General features: G+C 35.6%; 1 protein-coding gene across 3 annotated transcripts in view; it reads left to right on the top strand.

Annotated features, from left to right (window-relative positions):
• Window positions 1-13,911, top strand: part of TIAM1 (TIAM Rac1 associated GEF 1) — an 873,661-nt gene that overhangs the window by 669,289 nt on the left and 190,461 nt on the right. For all 3 annotated transcript variants that reach the window (XM_053705978.1, XM_053705976.1, XM_053705979.1), the window contains one exon: window positions 2,356-2,528. In XM_053705978.1, the coding sequence (XP_053561953.1) occupies window positions 2,356-2,528 (173 nt within the window). The remainder of the gene's footprint in view (window positions 1-2,355; window positions 2,529-13,911) is intronic.

Here is a 13,911-nt window from a genome sequence, read left to right on the forward strand (position 1 = left end):
GGGGTTACTATCCCTTTAAGCAAAAATACACTTTTTGTGCCTTTTGTGGACTTGCCCTTGTCCACCTGATTTTTGCTTAATAGACGGTGAGCTACTATACCCCACAACATTATCATCCTGTCATTAAAATAGTTTTAAAACAAATATGTTTAATAGTGCTCACATATTCATGATAGCCATTTTTAGAGTTCATTGTGCCTTTAATAGACATTTTGAAGAAAGTTTACAACAACAAAAAAAAACATTATTTCACGACATAGATTGTCTTTTGTACAAACTGTATAATTTACATAGAACTGTAGGGACCAAATGTGCTTAGTTTGATCCTCAAGGGCCACAGTCAGTCAAGAATGTCAAAATCTGTGTTTTAACTTCCTGGTAATTTCAGAGAGAAACTTGCCCAAAGTATCTTGATTTTATGTATGTATGTGTGTATATATATATATATATATATACAGTATATATATATATATATATATATATATATATATATATATATATATATATATATATATATATTAGCCCAAAAAGAAGTGTAGCCCAAAAAGAAGTGCACTCTAAGGTCTTTCACAACAAAGTTACTTTATCAGCATGCTGATTCTGATGAAGGAGGCAAGACCTCCGAAAACGTTACACAAATAAAGTAACTTTGTTGTGAAAGACCTGAGAGTGCACTTCTTTTTGGGCTACTATTTTATTGCAAAGTTGCACCCAGGCGGTTTCCCAATTGAGGGCAAGATCTGGTATTTGGATATATATATATATAGTATGTATGTGTGTGTGTGTGTGTGTGTGTGTGTATATATGTATGTGTATGTGTGTGTATATGTATATATATATATATATATATATATACTGCTTTGAAATGAAGAGGCACTCTCAGGACTTAAGATTTCTGTAATTCTTCAACTTTTTATTTCCTCATTTAAATATTTATCTTTTCTGGTCGACCTTTCAATCCGTGCAAGGACATTTTTCAAGACCAATCTTTATATCTTATCAGCACGTCTCTTCCCTGCTGACTACAGAGAGTGTCCCTTTAAGGGGTTAAAAAAGGTAAATTAATGGGGTTCACTTTAAAGGGACAGTCAACCATAGAATTGTTATTGTTTTAAAAGATAGATAATCCCTTTATTATTCATTCCCTAGTTTTGCATAACCAACACAGTTATATTAATGTACTTTTTACCTTTGTGATTACCTTGTATCTAGGAACCTTCTTCCAGCCCCCTGATCACATGACTGTGACTGTTTATTATCTATTGTCTTAAATTTAGCATTGTATTGTGCTAGATCTTAAAGGGACAGTTTACTCAAAAATGTTCTCCCCTTTAATTTGTTCCCAATGATCCACTTTACCTGCTGGAGTGTATTAAATTGTTTACAAATAGCTCCTTTACCCTTATATTGGCATTTGAAATTGTTAATTTAGCATGTGGTATCCCCACCTATTCTGAAAGTTTGTGGCCGCACGTACCAGCTATAGATAAGCTTTGTAAACACAGCCAGCAGAAGACATTACACTCCCAGTGTGATAAAGCAGAGATAAGGTAATAAAATGTTGATTTTCCATTGTTCTCTCCAAGTATTGGTGATTGTTTTAAGGACAGATATAAGATAAAGAAGCAGGTATATGTACATAATGTGATACAGTAATGAGATCTGATTATACCTACAAGCTCAACCTATTTTATTAGGCTGTGGCTTCAAAACACAAAATCAGAGCTTTAATATACAGAAATAAACCTTAAAAAGCCAATTTTCATACATTTTTTACTCTGCAGTTGGTAAAAAAAAGCAATTGTAAACACATTAAGGGAAAAACTATTTTACAGTATACTGTTTCTTTAAATAACTTTCTGTGCCTGAACACAGTGTTATCAATATGGCCCACGTGTACTTTCTGTCTCTTTGTGTTGAAAAGAGATTTAAAAAGCCTGTGATAAGAGGCAGCCCTCAAAGGCTTAGAAATTAGCATATGAGCCTACCTATGTTTAGTTTAAACAAAGAATACCAAGAGAAAAAAAGCAAATTTGATGATAAAAGTAAATTGGAAACTCAATTAAAATTAAAAGTCCTATCTGAATAATGAAAGTTTAATTTATACTAGATTGTCCCTTTAATACACTTTAATAAAGAAATCTTGGCATGTTTGAAATCAGCAAGGACAGAGTTTTACACCATTCAGGGACCTACAATGGAATAACCCTTTAAACACTACACAAGCACTTTGATAAGCATATGCAGAATATATTGACTTACTATGTTACTAAACTGCTTGTATCTGCAACATATTTACAAAAAGATGTGTCTAATAAATATATAATGCTGCTAATGTTCCCTATTGCTTTGCAGGATGTACGTTGTTCTTTTATGAGAATGATGGCCGTTCTGGAATAGACAACAGCAGTATCCCAAAGCATGCCGTGTGGGTGGAAAATAGCATCGTTCAAGCGGTTCCGGAGCACCCAAAGAAAGACTTTGTGTTCTGCCTCAGCAATTCCCTGGGAGATGCCTTCCTTTTTCAGGTCAGTTCTGCCGCCGCTGAACAGACCTATACTATTCTGATTGTGCAATGATTCTGGCAACTGATCCTTTTTTCCCTATAAATTACACAACAAAGGAATAATACACAGTCGTTTCCCGGAATAGAATCCCAGGAGTCTTCTTTCTTTAAAGGGATAATGTTTAAACATATTTTTCTGGCCTCTTTGAATGAGGAGTCAAGTATTTTTTTCCCACTGTTAGATAGAACCATGTGAGTAGGGACCCACTTAAAATTTTGCTTCTTTCTATTTTTTTTTTTTTTTTTTAAATTAACATTTGTATTTGAGTGTCTCATTTAAAGGGGGCATTCTGTTAAAACTTAAAATGCACATCAAGGATTTGCAGTTTTGTGAAACATGATTATGCCTGCTCAGATAGCAAGTGGTGACGTGATGTGCATCAGCAGCGTTTTATGTGACATTACAGCCACCTATCTGCTACCTGAACAGTATCGGCCTCTGAATGGGGGTGCAGATGGCATACAGATAAATGCTCCATGTTGCTACTATTGACCTTGATTGCTTTCAGTGCTGACTTGCAGCTCCCTCCTGAATTGTAACATATTCATTTAACCCAATGTTTGCAACATCATATTGTAAATCATATTGCAAGACTATATATATATATATATATATATATATATATATATATATATATATATATATATATATATATATATATATACTTTTGTGTTAATATATATATGTGTGTGTGAGTGTGTATATATAAATATACAGGTATATATATGTGTATATATGACTTTTTCCAAATAAAAGATGCTGCTGATTTCCTTTCCCTTTACCACCTAGAAAAAGAAAGTTGTCCTCCCTCCACTATGAAAAGAATACACAATGGTTTCAGGCTCAAGTCTAACTTTTATCCCACCCAATCTAGGGGTTTGATTCTGGAACTCTTTCATAAGAGAGTAGAGGAAGATCTAATTAAACTTAAAAATGATGCTAAGACACATAGGTCCAATTTAACTAACAAAGAGAAAGAGGGCCTTAGAAAATTGAAAGAAAGAGACAATATAGTCATCAAGAGTTCGGATAAGGGGGGTACAATTGTAGTAATGGACAAGAGCACATATATAGAAGAAGCACTTAGACAACTAGAAGACGTAAATGTTTATAAGACACTACATACTAACCCCACCAAACACTTTCAAGAACTTTTGAAAGATTTACTTGATGATGGCCTGGAACAAGGGGTGATGGACTTGTCGACCTTCGAATATCTATATATACATGAGCCAGTGGTACCTATTTTCCATCACTTACCGAAGGTCCACAATTCCATCACCAATGTTAAGGGTAGACCTATTGTCTCAGGAATCGGTTCTCTTTTTGAGAACCTGTCTAATTGGATAGAGTCCCTACTATAGCCACTTGTTTGTAAATTACCCTCATTCTTGAGGGATACTAAACATCTGCTTAACTCATTAAAAGAAATTACCTGGAAGGAGGGGTATAATTGGCTCACCATTGATGTGGTGAGTCTTTACTCCTCCATACCACATGAATTTGGCTTAAAAGCCATCAAATAAATTATGGATCTCCTTAGTGACTATGAGGATACTCTGAAGGAATACATTGTAAGAACTGTTCACTTTCTGCTGACCCATAACTACTTTGAATTTGAGGGCAAGTTCTATCTGCAGAGACGTGGGACAGCTATGGGGACTAAATTTGCCCCAGCTTACGCCAACCTATTTATGGGATGGTGGGAGCTGTCCCACGTCTATGCAGATGGTAATCCACACAGGGAGTCGTTGATGGGGTACAAACGCTATATCGACGATCTCCTGTTTGTGTGGATAGGGTCTAAAGCAGAGAGTGAACAGTTTGTAGCCTATCTCAACAACAATCGAGTGGGTCTGGAATTCACTTCTCAGTTTGAAGAGAATAGGATTGACTATCTAGATGTAATACTTGAGGGAGATACAGGCATTGGATGTATATCCACCTCACTATATACCAAACCTATATCTGCAAATTCCCTTTTGCATGCAAAGAGCTGTCACCCCAAACACATGCATTATGGGGTGTCCAAAGGGGAAATGATAAGAATTAGACGTAATTGTTCTGATGAAGAAACCTTTCTTAAGGAGAGTAGAAACTTAATTAACAAATTGAGAGCTAGAGGCTATCCAGAAAATAGCATCATGAGAGCTTATAAAGATGTTAGAGACATATCTAGGGAAGAACTACTTAAACCCAAAATGTCAAAAACAAAATGTAAGAGGAATGAGAAAGGTACAAGCCACAAGAGTCAAACTGGAGGAATCACATTCGTGACTACCTACACCAACGAATACAATAGTATCTGTAATATTATCAGAAAGAATTTATCAATTTTGAAAGCTGATACTGTATTGAAAAACGTGATTGAAGAGGGGTGCAAGTTTGTGTCTAAAAGGAATGTTACTATTGGTAATATGGTGTCCCCTAGTGTATTGAAGAAACCCAAGAAGAGTAGCAGTTGGCTCACATGTAAAGGACACTATAAGTGTGGCACACGTAGCTGTGTAGCATGTGACCTTACGCAGACGATCAAGGTTTTTCAATCTTCCAGTACCCACAAGGTCTTTAACTGTGGCTTTTGTACAAATTGTAGATCAGACTATGCCATATATATGGTGTCATGCACAGCCTGTGAGAAACAGTATATAGGATGTACTTCCAGAGAGACTAGAGTCAGGATTAAGGAACACCTATATGACATAGATAAGAATAGAGCCACAACAGGAGTCTCGAAACATTTCATATTTGAACATGGGGGAGATATAAGTACGTTCACCTGGATGATTATTGATTTGGTAATGAAACAACCCAGGTGATAGGGTACATGCCCTCTTTAGAAAGGAGGCCTACTGGATTTTTACACTTAGGACGCGTAAACCAAATGGCCTAAATATAGATGGAGACATCATTAACTTTTGGGAGTAAATAGGCAGTAAGATAGGCCATGTATAATAAATGGATGTAATGATGAGAATTGTTACTAATCATTTTTCTATTCTAAACACAAACAAAAGTTAAATATTAGGGTACAGTCAGTGTCTCTCCTAGAATAAGGATGAAGAAATCTAACTTGTATATATGCATGCACAACACATATATATATATATACTCATCTATTATCATTGTTTAGTAGATATGTAGTACTTAACTAGATTAAGATGGATTTGAAAATATATCTAATGAAATGCATGCACTATTACAAGTAGAGAAGTTACACCATAGACAGTTAGGGGTTAACTGTACTGCAATAATGTGTGCTTCCCTTTTACAATATCACTGATGGTGTTGAACTGCTGTCTCTAAGTCTCCATACTACAGCTTTCAGTGGGAAAAGAGGCAACCAATGAGAATGTGAGGGAGCGTATTTAAGCTCCACAGGTGCTAGTCAGATTAAGTCTATGAATAAGGCTAGATAGCCGAAACGCGTCAGACTGACAGATTTCCCACTGAATTTTTTATGGTTTTAACATGTGTGCCGTGGATTTTAATCGAATTTGAATAAAGGAACATTTTAACTTTTATGGAATGCAGTTATCGATTGATTTTCGTGTATGTATATATATATATATATATATATATATATACGCACATATATACAGTATATATATATATATATATATATATATATATATATATATATATATATATATATATATATATATATATATATATATATATAGTGTGTAGAAAATGCTTGGGAGCGGAAAAAGGTTAAAGTTTTGGATTTTGGAGTAGTTTGGATTTTTTTGGATGTCATTTTTAATACTTTTGTTTACATCGTACCATCAATAAGAGAGTACAGTAATAATCAGAAAGGTAATAGTTGTTGTTTATATATAAAAAATAAAGACACAGGCCAAGAAGATTGGGACTTACATGCAGGAAAAGAGTAATTTTTTATCATATTTTTAATAATTAAATAGTTTGAATTGTGGAATTCCAGGTTTAGGGATTTCTACCAGTATATGTAAATTAATGCCAATTTTGAAAATTTTGTTGCTTTAGTTTCTTTTTAAACTTCCAAAGTATATTTCCCGTATATTTGTATACTTTAATATTTCCGTTTATATGTTTATCTCTTCAATGGGAGATCATTTAAATTGATAAGGCTCAAACACACAACAATATTTGGCTACATCTGTGTAGGAAATGATTGATTTTCTATTTTAACCCCTTCCCGCCGTTAGGACTTTACATGCCTTCCTACCCGCGCTAGGCTTTAGCGCCGTTAGGATGGCATGGAATGTCCTAGCCGTTCTGCTGCACTGAAGCCATAACTGCTTCCTAACTGGGATCGCAGCTGGAGGGCGTGTTTAGCTTCATAGGCACTCCCCCCGACCAGATCCCATCATTGAAATCACACAATCCCATGAACGATCGCGTGAGTTACATTTTTTGCTTCTTTGTTTACAATTGAACTTTATTCTGATGTAACAGATAAGTACTGTCAGGAAGAGGTTAAGCTGCTGATCTTTCATATAAAAAAAAAAAACACAAACAAGCCTGCGCAATGATAGCAGAGTGCATTTTAAATGGACATTTTTCTTTCTTGATTTAGATAGAGCATACAATTTTAAGCAACTTTCCAGTTAATTTCTATTATCTAATTTGCTTTATTCTATTGATATCCTTTGTTAAAAAAGCAGTAATATACTACTGGGAGCTAGTGAACGCATTAGGTGAGCAAATAAAATGAGGCATATATGTGCAGCCACCAATAAGCAGCTCCTGAGCCTACCCAGGTATCCATTTCAGCTAGGGATACCAAGACAACAAAACAAATAAGATAATAGAAGTAAATTTGAAAATTGTTTAAAATCACATGCTTTGTCTGAACCATGTAAGGGAAAATGTGAGTTTGCTTTCTCTTTAAATGTGTTCTGTTAAATGCTAGGAAGCCATTAGCAGAGGGAGTAACCTGGGTATCCCTGGAAAAATAATTACTAGAATGTACCAAACATGAATGAACACATCAACTAGGTGCACAGACCGGGTCTCTGAGATATTCAGATAAATAGGACAGGAATGTGTGTGAGCACTGAAGATCACAGGTCACCTATAAAGCCATAATTAAGTAGCTTTTCCCTATAAAGCAAGATGTAAAGAGTCAGTATTTATTTAAGCCTGAGTCACAAGTGCTCACTTCCTTGCATGAAATCTTGATGTAGGTAGCATATGGCTGGCTGGCATATGAAACCATTATATCTGTGTATGTAAAAGGTTTACTTGTTAGAATCTTTTTAGGAGCTAGATGTACAATTTTCCTTTGCATGTGTAGACACTACAACATGTGTAATCTCTTTCTTACACCAGTTATCTAGAAACCATTGTATATTGTTATCTTCATATCATTGCTAGTATTAATGGGCATTCTTCCCAGAGATTTAAGAGATAACTACAGAACTGAAAATTCTGGGAAGACACTGGGGATTTATGTGATATCATGTAACGTAGCCAAGAGGGAATATAGAACAAGTCAAACATAGGATGAGATTAATAGATCTGGCATCTAGATAGATTGAAGTAAATGTAGGTATATCAGACTCTTGGCACCAAGGAAATGCAGAGATGGTTCTACAGCATACCTTCCAACATTTCAAAATTCAAAAGAGGGACCCACGTAGCAAAAATTTTAAATATTCTAGATTTTGGCCTAAGGGACACTATACTGTAAAATAGTTTTTCCCTTAATGTGTTTACAATTGCTTTTTTTACCAACTGCAGAGTAAAAAATGTATTGAAATGAGCTTTTTAAGGTTTATTTGTGTATTTTAAAGCTCTGATTTTGTGTTTTGAAGCCACAACCTAATAAAATGGGTTGAGCTTGTAGGTATAATCAGATCTCATTACTGTATCACATGGTATACATATACCTGCTTCTTTATCTTATATCTGTCCTTTAAACAATCACCAGTACTTGGAGAGAACAATGGAAAATCAACATTTTATTACCTTATCTCTGCTATATCCCACTGGGAGTGTAATTTCTTCTGCTGGCTGTGTTTACAAAGCTTATCTATAGCTTGGACCTGCGTCCACAAACTTTCAGAATAGGTGGGGATACCACATGCTAAATCAACTATTTCAAATGCTGATATAAGGGTAAAGGAGCTACTTGTAAACAATTTAATACACTCCAGCAGGTAAAGTGGATCATTGGGAACAAATGAAAGGGGGGACATTTTTTGAGTAAACTGTCCCTTTAAGGTTAGCAAAAATGCACAGTAACAAACTACATAGCATACACTTACACATACACACACACACACTACATAGCATACACTTACACATGCAGACACACACTACATATTATACACTTATACAGGCAGACACACACACACACACACACACACTACATAGCATACACTTATACAGGCAGATACACACACACACACACACACACACTACATAGCATACACTTATACAGGCAGATACACACACACACACACTACATAGTATACACTTACACATACAGATACACACACACTACATAGCTTACACTTATAGATACAGATACACACACACTACATAGTATACACTTACACATACAGATACACACACACTACATAGCTTACACTTATAGATACAGATACACACACACTACATAGTATACACTTACACATGCAGATACACACACACTACATAGTATACACTTACACATACAGATACACACATACTACATAGCATACACTTATACATACAGATACACACACAGTACATAGTATACGCTTACACATGCAGATACACACACTTCATAGCTTACATTTATACATGCAGACGCACACACACTACATAGCATACACTTATACATGCAGATACCCACATGCACACACTTATACATACAGATACACACACACACACACACACACTACATAGCATACACTTATACATACAGATACACACACACACACACACTACACAGCTTACACTTATACATGCAGATACACACACATACACACTAATAGATACAGATATACACACACACTACATCATATATGGGTATCTGTAACTCATTGTATAGGGTCCTGGGGTTGGCAAGCACATTAGCTGGCAGTCTGAGGCTGCCACTGTTCGTTACCCTGGTGTTAGCACTGCTCATCATATAAAACTGAAGGCATGCTAGTATTATCACCAGGGGTTAGACGTCATCACTACCAGGGGTTAGAGGTCACCATTACCTGAGGTCAGAGGGTATACAGCCTGCCTACTACTGCTTAACCCACACACCATTACTTTTCCACAAGGTATCTAACCAGTATATAACCCTGGGAGAGAAAAGCCAGCTGATTCTGATTATGTGCCCAATAAAATTCATTTTTTTTAATTATTTTTTTAAATGCATAGGGCAATGCGGGGCAGATGTCTAGCAACCCGGGACAGCGGGACAGACCTCTAAAATCGTGACTGTCCCGCGAAAATTGGGACAGTTGGGGGGTATGCAACAGTTATAAGCCTTTGCTGAAGAAATCTGTACTCATTTTCTGTCATTCATGTGAAAAATCAGTATCTAAGACATGTTGAGTTGCTTTTACATGGAAAAAAAATATAGAAAAAAGCTGATAACCTTTAAGTTGAAACTAATATAGATGCCTCAGTTGTGTAATTCTTCTGATAGGCTAAAATGCACTTCTTAATAATGCTCATTGGCTGATAGACACTTCCTATTAATGCACATTGTCTAATAGACACTTTGGCCCAGATTTATCAAAGGTTCCCACTGTATGTGCGAACTTGCAGCCGAGAGTTAACCCACTTTGCTACCTGCTATGTGGCGTATCTCACTCCCCCCCAGACTATTCCGACCGGGGAGATTGACAGCCCCTGCTCGTTCGCGATGGGGGTGGAGGGCTGCGCATGAGCAAGGGGGAAGTGTTGCACCCTATCCGTAGTGTGCAATGATAAATGCACTATTCAATGTCAGGCGGACAGGGGCGAAGATGTACGCCCCTGTCCACAGGACTTTATTAAATCTTGCCCTTTCTGCTAAGGCACCTTGGTTGAAAGGCACTCTATGGGTCATTGGCTGATAGAAAATTCCTGCTAATGCTTCCTATAAAAACACTTTCAATTATATTTTCATTATTTATTTTGTCCCCCTCTCCTGTAAGTTAACTCTGAAAATTGTTGGCTTTCTAAGTTTCTGTAAAGTTAGGGATGCGGCCATATTAGAACCTAGGTTTTCCCCTTTTATCTCTTCTGCTGAGGACAGTTAAAGGCACAGTGTACACCAATTTTCATATAACTGCATGTAATAGACACTAATATAAAGAAGAATATACACAGATGCTGACCTAAAAATCCAGTATAAAACCTTTTTAAAAACTTACTTAGAAGCTCCTAGTTTAGCACTGTAAATGAGGTTAGGCTGGAACACCCACTGAAAGGGGCTGGGTAAACAAAAAGAGAAGACACTCCCTCCCCCCTTCCCTGCATATGAAAAGACAGATAACATACACAGGAGCCTGCAGGAGTCTGTAAACGCATGTATACATCTGGCACTGTGGGGTTTGGTTAGGAGTCTGAAAATCAGCACAATGTTCTTAAAAAATAAGCAAAAGTATAATTTTTTAATAAAAATATTTCCAGATGGGCTATATAAATGGATCATCTACAAAACATGTATGCAAAGAAATATCTAGTGTACAATGTCCCTTTAAGGACAGATATAAAACAGGCAATAAAAGAGAATTTGCAAACAAGGTTGTGTGGTAAGTTACTTTAACAATTCTATATTCTACACAGCCTTGTTTCCATTTTTTATATCTGCCCCTATTTTATCCTCATTAGAAGAGATGGATAACAGGACAACTTAGTTTCTAACATGGCTGCTCCCAATAGAAACAAATCTACTTTATAGAAACTAAACATTTGCACTGAGATCTTTAAAATGTAAGCAACTAAAAATGATCTCTTCAAGGGACGGTAAACAACGATTTTTATAGAAAAAGATTTTGTTATGGCTAGTAAAACAACTTTGCAATGTACGTTCATTATTTATTTTACTAATTTCCTTGCAATTTAACTGAAAATTATGGCTTTTGTAATTCTCAGGTGTTAAAATGCACACTGTAGACTCCTCAAGGCTAACCCTGCTACATATAGGTCTCTTTCTGGCTTTAGCAGATAACATCTGCAAAGCACTTTATATTAACAATATGATCATGGTTAGCCTTGTCAGCTGCGGACTCAAACCTGGATTGGCTCCTCCAAATGAGGTGTAGTAAAGATGTTGTCAGTTTGTTTAGTGTTTAGACTATAGCAATACAACAGAAGTGTCCTGTAATTACAAGGTGTTTATTGTTCCTTTTAAAGGGACATGAAACCCCACATTTTTGTTCCATGATTCACACAGAGCATCATGCCGTTTTAAACCACTTTATAATTTGTGCTCTTGTTATATTTTGTTGAAAAGCAGGGGCCATATGCTCAGGAGTGTGCATGTGACCTGGGGCATTATATGGCAGCAGTTTTGCAAGCATGCTATCTGTTTGCAAGAGCACTATATGGCAGCACTATTTTCTGCTATGTAGTTCTTCAGACACATACCTAGATATCTCAACAAAGTATACCTAGAAACAAAGCAAATTTGATAATAGAAGTAAATTGGAAACTTTTTTTAAAACTGTCTGCTTTGAATCACAAAAGAACATTTTTGGGTTTCGTCCCTTTAATAGTTAGTAGGAATTGCTTACAGGCCAGTGAGCATTAGTAAATGCAAATTTAAATGTACGATTTTAGTGTTTTCAGACAAAAATGCCTTCAGGTTAAATGCTGCTCTTTGATTTGATGAGAGATTTTTTTGTTTTTTTCTACGGTGCCCCTTTTAGAGAAGTTTTTAAAAACTGTAACGTAAAGGTTTCTGTTGCTTATTCAGTTTTTCTTCAGAAACACCACTAAAATGTAATGTGTTCTCTGATCTGAAGATATTTGCAATATTTTAAGATGGTTTTTCTCAAGAATTAACATTGTTTTTCCATGGTAACTGTCAAACTAATATAGTTTCTGAATGTTTGGTCTGTGCAGACCTTGACTTAAAGGACCAGTCAACACAGTAGATTTGCATAATCAACAAATGCAAGATAACAAGACAATGCAATAGCACTTAGTCTGAACTTCAAATGAATAGTAGATTTTTTTTTCTGACAATTTTAAAAGTTATGTCTTTTTCCACTCCCCCTGTACCATGTGACAGCCATTCACAAATGCATACACGTACCATGTGACAGCTTTCAGCCATTCACAAATGCATACACACTTATTCTTGCACATGCTCAGTAGGAGCTGGTGACTCAAAAAGTTTAAATATAAAAAGACTGTGCACATTTTGTTAATGGAAGTAAATTGGAAAGTTGTTTAAAATTGCATGCTCTATCTGAATAATGAAAGTTTAATTTTGATTGAGTGTCCCTTTAAAGTTATGGTAAACTCTCCCCTTTTTAAAATCAGATCTGGCATGTTAATGAAGATGCGCTATAACTTAGTTTTTAATATAGATATGAAATTCAAATACCCCACATTACACCACCCACTTCAAAAGTCAATTTTTCTGTCCGCTAAATGATTGAATTACTCTTCAAACAATGTTCTAGCTACAACAAAAGTGCCATATGGGGAGAGCGCTGATTGGACATTAATTCAAACTGTTAGCTCACAGAAAATGTTACTTTTGAAGTGGGCGGAGGAGCATGCAGTATTTGAATTTCATATCTATATTAAAAATTATGTTATACTGCATCTTCATTACAGCTAATGAATTAAACTTCAACTAAAATATTGCTAATATTCCAGATCTAATTTTAAATTAACCTCTCTGAATTCTAGTTCTACTGAAGGCATTTTATGTTGTGGTAATGATCTACTAATCAGTCATATGATTACCATGTCACTACACTTCAGTGTAGTATAGCAAAATACTTGAGATGCTTAGAGTTTAAACTTCATGCAGAAGATTAATTGTATGAAAAGTTTACGGTCATAAGATGATGTCGGACTTGACCTTTTTAGCACGTGACCGCCAGAAAAACATTAGCCACATTCACATTTGCCCGTAATATTTAGGCATCATTAATGACCTATAATGCCTCTGTTGCTGCAGACATATACCGCATTCCTAACCACATTTTTTTCTAGTGCTAATGAGTAATTGAGTGTACTACATAAATCTTAAGCCTGTCTAATACAATCACTGTAAGAGATATATTGTTGCTCTGGTTACTTTGTTGATCTATTTAATGTATTTAGTTAACACAAATTGATTTGGAAAAGTTAATTTAAAAGTGTTGTGGGCAGTTCTTCTTTCAATTAAATGATCTATTGCTGCTTATTTATTGTATATATTTGT

Source organism: Bombina bombina, chromosome 3, assembly GCF_027579735.1.
Source record: "Bombina bombina isolate aBomBom1 chromosome 3, aBomBom1.pri, whole genome shotgun sequence".
Lineage (NCBI taxonomy): Eukaryota > Metazoa > Chordata > Amphibia > Anura > Bombinatoridae > Bombina > Bombina bombina.